This window comes from Petromyzon marinus, chromosome 3 (genome assembly GCF_048934315.1).
Source record: "Petromyzon marinus isolate PM22_M1 ecotype Great Lakes invasive population chromosome 3, UKy_Petmar_22M1.pri1.0, whole genome shotgun sequence".
NCBI lineage: Eukaryota > Metazoa > Chordata > Hyperoartia > Petromyzontiformes > Petromyzontidae > Petromyzon > Petromyzon marinus.
In genome coordinates this window covers 9129240-9141418 of record NC_133669.1, presented here as the reverse complement: position 1 = coordinate 9141418, position 12179 = coordinate 9129240, and the positions used below count along the sequence as shown (strand labels likewise).

At 52.3% G+C, this 12179-nt stretch overlaps 1 protein-coding gene across 1 annotated transcript in view; it reads right to left on the bottom strand.

Annotated features, from left to right (window-relative positions):
- The window catches only part of FGF6 (fibroblast growth factor 6), a 32446-nt gene extending 21494 nt beyond the window's left edge, over positions 1 to 10952 (bottom strand). Inside the window, exon 1 of the mRNA XM_032981184.2 lies at positions 10408 to 10952. Coding sequence (XP_032837075.1) covers positions 10408 to 10912 — 505 coding nt within the window. The 5' untranslated portion in view covers positions 10913 to 10952. The remainder of the gene's footprint in view (positions 1 to 10407) is intronic.
- Positions 10953 to 12179: the final 1227 nt, after the last annotated feature.

The following is a 12179-nucleotide window of genomic DNA, read 5'->3' as shown; positions in this document are numbered from 1 at the left end:
CTGGTTACTACAACACCTGGTACTGCAACACCTGGTACTACAACACCTGGTACTACAACACCTGGTTACTACAACACCTGGTACTGCAACACCTGGTACTATAACACCTGGTTACTACAACACCTGGTACTGCAACACCTGGTTACTACAACACCTGGTACTGCAACACCTGGTTACTACAAAACCTGGTTACTACAACACCTGGTAGTATAACACATTGTTAGTACAACACCTGGTACTACAACACCTGGTTACTACAACACCTGGTTACTACAACACCTGGTAGTATGACACCTGGTACTACAACACCTGGTTACTACAACACCTGGTTACTACAACACCTGGTACTACAACACCTGGTTACTGCAACACCTGGTTACTACAACACCTGGTTACTACAACACCTAGTACTACAACACCTATTACTACAACGCCTGGTTACTACAACACCTGGTACTGCAACACCTGGTACTACAACACCTGGTACTGCAACACCTGGTTACTACAACACCTGGTACAACAACACCTGATACTACAACACCTGGTACTACAACACCTGGTTACTACAACACCTGGTAGTATGACACCTGGTACTACAACACCTGGTTACTACAACACCTAGTACTACAACACCTGATGCTACAACACCTGGCATTACAACACCTGGTTACTACAACACCTGGTACTACAACACCTGGTTACTACAACACCTGGTACTACAACACCTGGTACTACAACACCTGGTTACTACAACACCTGGTACAACAACACCTGATTACTACAACACCTGGTACTACAACACCTGGTTACTACAATACCTCGTACAACAACACCTGGTTACTACAACACCTGGTTACTACAACACCTGGTACTGCAACACCTGGTTACTACAACACCTGGTTACTACAACACCTGGTACTGCAACACCTGGTTGCTACAACACCTGGTTACTACAACACCTGGTACTACAACACTTGATACTACAACACCTGGTTACTACAACACCTGGTACTACAGCACCTGGTACTACAACACCTGGCTACTACAACACCTGGTACTACGAAACCTGGTACTACAACACCTGGTACTACAACACCTGGTACTACAACACCTAGTACTACAACACCTGGTTACTACAACACCTGGTTACTACAACACCTGGTACTACGAAACCTGGTTACTACAACACCTGGTTACTACAACACCTGGTTACTACAACACCTGGTACTACGAAACCTGGTTACTACAACACCTGGTTACTACAACACCTGGTTACTACAACACCTGGTACTACAACACCTGGTACTGCAACACCTGGTTACAACAACACCTGGTACAACAACACCTGATACTACAACACCTGGTTACTACAACACCTGGTTACAACAACACCTGGTACTACAACACCTGGTACTACAACACCTAGTACTACAAGACCTAGTACTACAACACCTGGCTACTACAACACCTGGTTACTACAACACCTGGTACTACAACACCTGGTTACAACAACACCTGCTACTACAACACCTGGCTACTACAACACCTGGTACAACAACACCTGATACTACAACACCTGGCTACTACAACACCTAGTACTACAACACCTAGTACTACAACACCTGGTTACTACAACACCTGGTACTACAACACCTGGTTAATACAACACCTGGTTACTACAACACCTGGTACTACAACACCTGGTTACTACAACACCTGGTTACTACAACACCTGGTACTACAAAACCTGGTACTACAACACTTGGTACTACAACACCTGATACTATAAGCCCCCCCCCGACGGTGGGTAGGTGAGCGGGTGAGCGCAGCAGGAATGCAGGCGGGGCAGGGCAGGTCACTTGGTAGTTGGTGAGGTCGATTGAGCCTCAAATGAGTACCTGGTGCGGTGTGTAAAACGTCGCCTCTGGGGAGACAAAGACGGCCGGGCGTAGTGCTGGCCACCTACCCCGCTCGTGTGCCTTGCTGGCCTTCGTAGTTGCTACTCGCTAACAGCATTTGCGACAGCAGTCTGCAAAGACTATACGGAGGATCTTGCTCTTTGGTTTGCTGGGCAAATAGGTAGGTGGGAATTTGGGTGGGTAGGCAGGTAGATGGATTGGTATAAAAGTGAAAAGATTGGCTAAATTAGCTGGGTAGATATGTGGGTATCTTGGTGGGCGGGTGGCTACATTGGTAGGTATGTGGGTGGGCATGTGGGTGGGTGGATAGATGGGTAAGTAGGTAGGTGGATGGGTAGGTGGATGGTTAGGTGGGTAGATCTGTAAGGGGGTTGATAGGTCGGTATGTGGGTGGATAGGTTGTGAGGTAGCCAGATGGTGGCAGGACATCAATCGATTCTTGACTGCATTTGTGCAGCTTTTGGTGTCAACCACGTTCACGCTTTCCTCCCCCAGCGAATCCAAAGTCTCACTAATAATGGGATTCATGACCAAGCATCCAAACTGAAGCAGGACCCTCCTAAAAGCGAGTTTTTTCCTTGTTACATGAAGGGCATTCTCGTGTTATTGTTATTGGGATTATCAGGACATCGTTTGTTTCCGATCAGCGGTAGAGTGAAGTAGGCGGCACGTGTCAAGTAATGCACGGTCAGCAGAGCAGTTGTGATGGATGTGGTGTGCCGCATGCGGCAATAATATAACTGGGTCCGCCAAACCCGGACAGGCCCAGCTGGAATTAAGCCCCTGCTTCTATGTAGTCCTGCAGACGCTCGCAAGAGCGAAATGTCGGACGTCGGGCGGCCCTCATCGTGAACAAGCCGAAGCCTCTATCCGGCTTCTCGCTTCCCCGCAAAACTCCCGGACCACGGAGAATCGTCGCACGGCAGTCGCGGCAAACATCTGAAAAGGTGCGAAAAGAAGCGGTGGAGAAAATAACGCTTGGAGTCAGGGGCCGTCCATAGGGGGTCCGGGGCCCGGGGCAAATCCCACCGTGTGCCCCCACCCCCATCGCCTTCAAACTAAACCGAAAGTGTTCCATTTGACACCGTGACGACGAAGCGCGCCCCCCCCCCTCTCGCCCCTCCCCCGCGCCACAAAGTGCGGGGCCCGCGGCGGTCGCCCCGAATCGTCGTGGCCCAGGGACGGCGCTGCTTGGACTTTACACCGGGGGACAAATCGGGGAACGCGTGAACCGAGAGAATGCACACAGGCTGAATGACGTCATTGAAACGGTCAGCGAGAAGTGGACCGAGAAGAGGAGGACACTCGGCGAGTAAGGGGTCGTGGCAGCTGAAGAACGGAGCACCACCACCACCACCACCCCCACCACCACCACCACCACCCCCACCACCGCCACTGCCACCACCACCACCACCACCAAGGAGATGGAGCGATGAAATCGGTTCATGTGCGGCAGGTGCTGGGTGGATTATTTATCTCGCAGTGTGGAAGATAAAAGGCGGTCCCACCTGCAGTCGGGGAGCGGAATCAACGGTGGGGCACAGCGGGTGGTGAGATGTTAGCTACCTCGCCTGGTATGCAGGAGGTCGTGGGTTCGATACCGACCCTGACGCCTGCTGTTGTCTATTTGGCGTTTGCGGCGTCTCTCTCCCCGTGGTCGCGTGAACTTTTCACCTGCTCCTCCGGGGTTTTCCCCCTCCACATTTAGAATGAAGATGCGTTGAGGATAACTTGGCTGCTGCTATAAATGTTTCACGTGATGGTAAGCCACTTAGTTGAGCTCTCATTTGTCGCCAGGTCACTTGTGAAAGAGAGCTTTATAGCTCAGTGGTCCTTACCTTATATGTGGGTATCTTGGTGGTCGGGTGGCTACATAAATGTGTTTTACACGCTTTCATTGAACTCACTCTGTCTGTTGTTGTTGTCGTTGTTGTTGTTGCCTCAAATCTTGTAACTCAATTTTAACCCACTTCCCAATGTGGTATCGACTGCAAACTTAGTATACTTATGTCATACTGATGACAATACTATATTCTATAATTAGCAAAAAATATTTTTAAACAATCTTTATTATATGTTATGTTTAGGCTTGGGTCTAATTGTCCACGGTCAACTGACGTTGGCTGTAATTGACCCACGGTCCCTTACGTTATGGCAAGCTTCGGGGCCACTTCTTGGAGTCGTGGAGTTCTTCCATTATTAGTACATTCATAAAATCGTGTTTAAAAAAAAAAGTTTTTTTTAAATATTACTCATTTTAAATCGTCTTATAGTTTTAGCGCAGGGGGTACCTGCTGACTGCGCGTCGACGCCACTGCCAAGCAGCAACGGTGGCACCAAAAGCAGAATCAGAATATTGATTTTTATCCTGGAGAAATCCGATGAGCTATGAAGCTCTTTTCACAGATGTTCAGTGAGGGGCGGGTCAGCAAGTTGCAACAGCAAACAATACAAAACAACGATAGGGGTGCAATGGTGAGCAATTCGCTACAAATAAATAAAAGAGTTGTTGAGTTCATTTCACCAGCGCACAGCCAGCGCCGTTGGCTTGTCAAAGTTACCCAGACATTGAGTTTGTTTACGTACCTGTACAATGTTATTCCGAATGCGCTGTCTGCGTCGCGTCGTCACGACCACATAGGCGGGCCCACTGAAGTGGCCACTGCAGAGCTACTGCCGAGATCCCTTCTTCTTCAAGTGACCCCCCCCCCCCCCCCCTGGTCCACGCGCACTAGAGGGCCGCCAATTCCCGCTCGATGAGGAACGTGAGCGCGAGGTTCGTGAGGCACGACACTCGAACCGATATTTTTTTTTATTCTCAAGAGCTGGTGCTGAGCCAACATCGAGAGCGGACATCCAAATTTAACACCTTGGGGAAATTTTTTGTTTGCGCGCGCGTGCGCGGGGTCCATTGATGTCCCCACGCCGAGACCCCTGGGGACACCACTGTGTTCCCGTTGTAGAACAACAACCACAACAACAACAACAACGACAACAACAAGATCCGCATCTTTTTGCCACACCCGCCGCACAACACGGCGCGAAGGCAGAGCCACGTCTCGCGATGAAGAGGTCGACTTCTCCCGCCCCTTGACAAGCGCGCCGTCACAGAGGCGTGGGTTGTCGCGCGCCGGCAGCTGACGGTCTCGCGCATCAGACCGCCACGTGCGCCTGGCGAATTCCTCTCGATGTCACAGCCAAGTCCTTTAGAGTCAGATTGGTTTGGGGTGTCGTTGTTGTGCTTGCCACGTGTTAAATTAAGACAATCGGCGGATGCAACAAGGGCGCTCGAATGCGTCTCCCGTGGGGATTTGAATCTTTCGAATAAAATCTTCCTGACTTAAAGCTTTCGTGACTGCAGGATTCATATTATTTGGGTCTTTCGGTAAAGTCACGTTTCGATCGCAACACAAGCGGTGTTGCGATCGAAACGTCGTAGTTTTTTGTTATTTCTTTGAACCTATCGATGTGACTTTACCGAAAGACCCAAAGAATATAATCTTTGAAATGTTCAGTCGATACCGGCCACCATCGGCACCGCTCATCGTGACGATTGTCTATCGAATACGAAGGTCTCGCCGTGCCATCATCATAATCATCGTTGTTGTCTATTAACGCCTCTCAATGCCATCACCATCATTATCATCATGAGTATCATCACGAGTAACACTCCCCATGCCATCACCATCAATATCATCATGAGTATCATCACGGGTAACACTCACCATGCCATCACCATCATTATCATCATGAGTATCATCACGAGTAACACTCTCCATGCCATCACCATGATTATCATCATGAGTATCATCACGAGTAACACTCTCCATGCCATCACCATCATTATCACCATGAGTATCATCACGAGTAACACTCTCCATGCCATCACCATCATTATCACCATGAGTATCATCACGAGTAACACTCGCCATGCCGTCACCAACATTATCATCATGAGTATCATCACGAGTAACACTCTCCATGCCATCACCATCATTATCACCATGAGTATCATCACGAGTAACACTCTCCATGCCATCACCATCATTATCACCATGAGTATCATCACGAGTAACACTCGCCATGCCATCACCATCAATATCATCATGAGTATCATCACGAGTAACACTCCCCATGCCGTCACCATCATTATCACCATGAGTATCATCACGAGTAACACTCGCCATGCCATCACCATCAATATCATCATGAGTATCATCACGAGTAACACTCCCCATGCCATCACCATCAATATCATCATGAGTATCATCACGAGTAACACTCCCCATGCCGTCACCATCATTATCACCATGAGTATCATCACCATTCATTATCTACGAAGACCTCCCCATACCATCAACATCATAGCCATCATCAGCAGTAGCTTAACCCACTGCTGTATTAAAGCCTTTCATCGCCATCATCAACATCATGATCATCATGATCACTGCCACGCGTGGTCTGTTGAATGCTGGATGAAGGCTTCATCATCATCATCACCAGTCATAGTCTATCCACTACTGGACGACGGCGTCCTCAAGCCATCATCATCATCCTCAAACCACAATCATGAAGTCATGAGTTCACATCCTGGTCAGGGGTCAATTCAGCTCATCATCCATTCAGGATTCATGAAATATGGAATCTTCGTGTATAAAACTGGGCCCCTCCATAGGAATGTGGAATTTCCTCCACGAGCTCTGGAACATAACAGCACATCCTATTTTTATTTTAGCAGTGAGGTTTTCTGCACTTTTTTTTTCCAAATTAATGTAATATTGAGTCCACCAGGTATTTTGGCCTCTATTATGTACAGCAAGTCTATGCGTCTCTATACAAGTCTATGAGCCTGTAGAATGATATGGGTCTCTATGTAAGTGTGTGGGTCTCAATTTAAATCTATGCTGTTTGAATCTACTTATTTAAAACCAGGTCTCCCTTGCAGAAGGAACTTCAGTCTCGATTGGGCCATCGTTTGGTGATCACAATCTGGATGTACGTAACCGGGTGGAGCAGTGGCACTGTGGCTAGCACACCGGCTCATGAATCCGGCCACCTGAGTTCGATTCCTATTCGAGGCTAACAACAGCGGCGAGTGATATCTGAACTGGTTCTGGGTGCCCCCTTCAGTCAACTCCGATTACCCACGCGGCATGTGGAAAAGGCACGTGGAAGACGTGCACGTGTATTACAGAGCACCTTAACGCAACAGCAATATCAGCACTGGGGAGACAAAGGCGGCCGGGCGTGGTGTTTGGCCAGAACACAACACCTCGAGTGCAATGCCCGGCCTTAATGTGTGCTCGCTCACAGCACTTGCCCCCGAACCAGTCTGCAAGGCAAACACGGGGAATCTTTGTGTCTTTATATTACGAGAGCGCATCTCGAGTGGCCAGCAGCAGCCGTCACCTGCTTTCTATTGGCTTCAGCGTCACAGTCCGCTGTGGTGGCGAGGGTGGGTGGGTGGGGGCAATTCATTGGTTCACTGATGGGCATAGTCGTTGGTGTCTAGCAAGAGATGTGATTACAATAAAAATAAACTTTAGACTGACCCAGCGTAGAGTGTGGTGATTATAATTTCGCTGCTGCTGATGATGATGGTGGTGGTAATTCCAATCTTTATACACTCAACAATCGATCAAGAGTAATTTAATTAACGCTGGAAGTCTCGATGAGTCTCAGGGTCTATTTGGCAGCAGGGTCCTGGCACTGCGAATGACGGAAACCCAACTCCTCCTTTGCTGGTCTCTTCGTGATCCACCAATCCTCCCCCCCCCCCCCCACGTCTCATCTATTACGCTTCTTCTCAAGCAGCTCTGATCTTGTAGCTACACACCTCGGCTGTGTGTCCCGGGTTGACCCACACAGTTAATGAGTTTCATAAGTTAATGATAGAAGGGGATCTTCATTTCGTATGGCCTATGAAGAGCAACCAAGAGAGGTTCAGTTGCCAGCAGTGTATCCGTTCAGCGGCTCTGTCTGAGGGTCGGTCAATTGCAGGTGCGCCCACAACCGGCGCATTTGTATTGGTGTGGGGTGGGGTATGGGCAGGGTGACGTTGGATGAGCCGTGGTTTGGAGTTCGTAGTCGCAGTAGCAGCAGGACACATGAGAGTTTGAAAACAAAGAGTCGCGCACCACATTGTTACGCGATGAGGTGGACCTCTGCCTTAATAGGAACGCCCTGTAGAAAGCGCAGGGCGTTTCTCTGAACGGGAGTTGGAGCTGCTTGGCTGCTTTAGTGGATGGCCGAACGAGTGACTTGCTTAGCTGTCTGGAATGCTGGTTAGGTGGCTAGCTGAGTGGCTGACTGAGTGGCTAACCAGCTAGTTAGCTGACTGGATTGCTGAATGAGTGATTGCGTGTCTGGCTGGCTGGATGAATTTCTAGCTGGCTAAGTGACTGGCTGAGTGGGTAATTCATATTTGCCGGCTGGGTGGCTGAGCGTCTGCTTGGCTGATTGACCGATGGAGTGACTGGACTGGATGGTTAGCTGACTCATTAACTAGCTCGCTAGTTGAATGAGTAAGTGGCTGGCTGAGTGGCCGTTGACTAGATGGCTGGCTGATTCACGGTGGTTCGTGACTTAACTCGGCTGCCTGACTGCTGATGAAACTCGGCTTGAATGCCTGATTATCCAGTCGCACGCCTGCAACAGTTTGCACACATTCTCACCAGAATACCACTCACTCCGCACCGGGCGTGCATTTCTTACCATCGCTCATGAACCAGAAATCCCAAAAAACCCTGAGCGCACACACAAAAAAAAACATCGACGAAAGAATTCAAAATATAAAAAAAATGTAAAGTGGGGCTTGGGCAGGACGCGTTCGCTCGAAGAAATGACGATGGTCCGTGACGAACGGACGCGGCCCAAAGCAAGAGATTGCGTGATAGGAGCGAGCGTGTGCGTGCGTGCGTGCGCGTGCGTGGGGAGCGGTGGTGTAGTAGCGGTTAGCGCGCCACGCTGCAAAAACTGGCAACCCGAGTTCGATTCCTACTCACGGCCGACACCCGGTGACGATTATCTGAAGCGGTCCTGGGCCTCTCCTCCTAGGTCGACTCGGCCTCAAATGAGTAACCGGTGCGGTGTGTAAACATCGCCACGAGGGAGACAAAGGCGGCCGCGCGTGGTGTTGGCCACCCACCCCCTCGTGTGCTGTGCCGGCCTTCATAGGTGCTCGCTAACAGCACTTGCCCCCAACAGTCTGTTGAGGCTACGCGGGGAGGGGTTTGTTGTCTTTGTGTTTGTGTGCAAACGGGCGAATGTGAAATCCTCGTGGGCTAGAGGGCATTGCGACGGAACGGCAGCCAGAGGAGGCATCACGCCCGTGAAGGATGTCCAACCGCGCAACACAAAGACAGAGGGGGGGGGGGGGGCAGAAGGAACAATGAGATCAGCTCGTGCGCAGGTGCTCGATGGAATGTCCGCATCACGCCGCGTGTGTGCGGAACAGCGGGGGGGGAGCTACCTGGGGGGGGCTATCCGGGGGGGGCTACCCGGGGGGGGGCTACTCGGGAGGGGGGGCTACCCGGGGGGGGCTACCCGGGGGGGCTACCCGGGGGGGGGGGCACACTCCTCGTGGAGAAGCCTCGACGCGTTTGTCAAGAATTTCGCGGCCTTCGAGAAGGCAAGCAGACCAAGTGCACAAGAGGCGACGTTTCGGCTACGGGTGCCCTTCCTCTACGGCACGTAAATGAATAAACGACGCTCACGTGTGTGGTGTTTTTTCGTGTGTGTGCGCTCAGCGCCGCATTATCGGGCGATCGTACAATGCCTCGCGTTATCGCGACAAATCAAGACGCGGTGTTGAAGTCGAGCGGCACGATTCGCGATCAAAGCTCTCGACGCATTCCCCGCGGTGACTACTACACGCGCCTTGGTGGTAGCGGCGGGGGGGGGGGTGGTGGAGGTGTTCATCCAGCAGTGGATAGATCATATCTGACGGCGATGATGACGACAACGGCGAATTCACAAACGCACGAGACCGAACGCAACACAGCACATCACGCGACAGTGCATCGATGATCGATAGGTCGTATCTGATGATGATATTGAATTTAAAAAAAAAATCACGCAACATCGGCAACGCAAAACGGCGGCTGAATCATATCTGACCTCGACAACGACGATGACGATAAATTCAGAAATGCGAGCTCACAACAAGACCATTACACTGTCACGTGTCACTACGATACAGGATGCCGTGTGAGACGCACGCGCACACAGGAACCCAACACAAGACCGGCGCATCGCAACGCCAACACGCAAGCCAGCGGGGGTAATCCTCCTGGAATCATCGCTTGAGACGGAGCGTTTCGTTCTGCAAGCTTGCCCCCGACGTGAATAATTCACGACGACCGCGACTCCTTAACAGACACGAGCGCAACCACCGACAACCGCGATTCCCGAGGATCCCGACTAACCCCAACACGAGACGGCTACGGCCGCTCCGCCCCATCGCCACCGCGTGTGCCGGCGACCTTACTGTATTGATTCTCGCCGTGCTCGCCCGTCACTCTCCCGTCCGATTGAATCTGCAGATGGAATCCGATGCCGATGTTGCAGTAGAGGCGACGCAGCCTGCGGATGCCGATCAGGTAGTCGCTGTCCTGGGTTCGAGCCAGGGAGTCCGTGCTCGGCGGTCGACCCTGACGGGACCTCGACAGCAGCGTATCCCAGGACCTGCGGTCCGCGTGCTGCTGATGCTGATGGTGGTGGTGGTGGTCGTGCGTCGAGAGGGCCGTGTCCGACTGTGAGATGTCCGACGCCGCGTGTCCTCCGGCCACCGCGGCCGCTGCTGCCACCGCTGCAGCCAATTGTCCCGCGGCTGCAACCGCGGCCGCTGAGGATGATGATGAGGAGGCTAGCGCTGCCGGTGCCGCAGAAGGGGTTGACGCGAGCAGGCTAAGGAGCAGCGCCAGCGGCAGCAGCAGCGGAAGGGAAGGTACCTGCCGCAGTAACGGCAGATCGCTCGCTACGAGCGCCCGCATAACTTTTGTGCAAGCGAAAGCGGCTTTGCACGTGGCCTCTCTCCGCCCTACCCCCCCCCGCTCCCCGCGACCCGACCCCCCACGAGCAACACGCCCCCACCCCTCCCCCACCCACCTATCATCCCCCACTCCTCCCTTACCAGGCCAGCCACCACGACTTACTCGATCCAACCCGATGCCACAAGCACGAGGGCCCCCTCCCTGCCGCCTGACGCATCACCGTGACCCGCCCACCTGACTCACTCAGCCGGGTGCTCGTCCGGAGTCATTACTCCCCTGCGCGCCAACACTCCCTCCTCCTACTCCTCCTCCCTCTCCACTGCTCCATCCCTCCTCCTCCCTCTCCACTTATCTCTCCTCCCCCTGCACTTCTCCATCCCTCCTCCCTCTCCACTTATCTCTCCTACTCCTCCCTCTCCACTGCTCCATCCCTCCTCCTCCTCCCTCTCCACTTCTCCATCCCTCCTCCTCCACTTACCCATCCCTTCTCTTCCTCCTTCTCCACGTGGTCCATCCCTCCTCCTCCCTCTCCACTCCTCTAAGCCTCGTCACCACCCACATCCAATATCATCGCCGCCGCCGCCCTGTGAACCCCACCTTCTTGTCTGCGCCATTCCCAGCAGACGCGGAGACACCCCGCAGAGACAGAGACATCTAGCAGCAACTCCCAGCAGCATTGAGGTTAGACACCCAGTGGAGACTGAGACACAGCAGCGAATGCTACAGCCACCTGCCCTCTCGCGAAAGCCGCCACAGACACCTCCACCATACATAACCCTAACCCCTCCATACATACGGAGGCACATATATACAAAGTTACCCTGATGGACCTTACATGAGTGTTGGGGCAAGTGCTGTTAGCGAGCCCCTATTAAGGGTGGCACGGCGCACGACTGGGTTGGTGGGACCGGCACCGATTACACGATTTGCAAAGATCCCCCATGCAGCCTGAACAGACGTTTTGGGACAAGCGCTGTTGGTGAGCACCCTTGATGGCCAACACAGCACAAGGTTGGGGGGGGGGAACACCACGCTCGGCCGCCTTTGTCTTCCCACATGCGGATTCTTTTACACACCGCATCAGCTACAGCTATTTTAAGGCGAAGTCGACCTGGGGGGGGGGGGGCGGGGGGGACTCAGGACCGCTTCAGAATGAGACTATTTATTTATCCTGACAAAGCACTTCGTCCAAACGTTGGCTGTGAGCGGGAACCGAACTCGGTTTTCGTTGGTCGTCGGGTTAAGTAAGTGCAGAGCGCTAACCCCC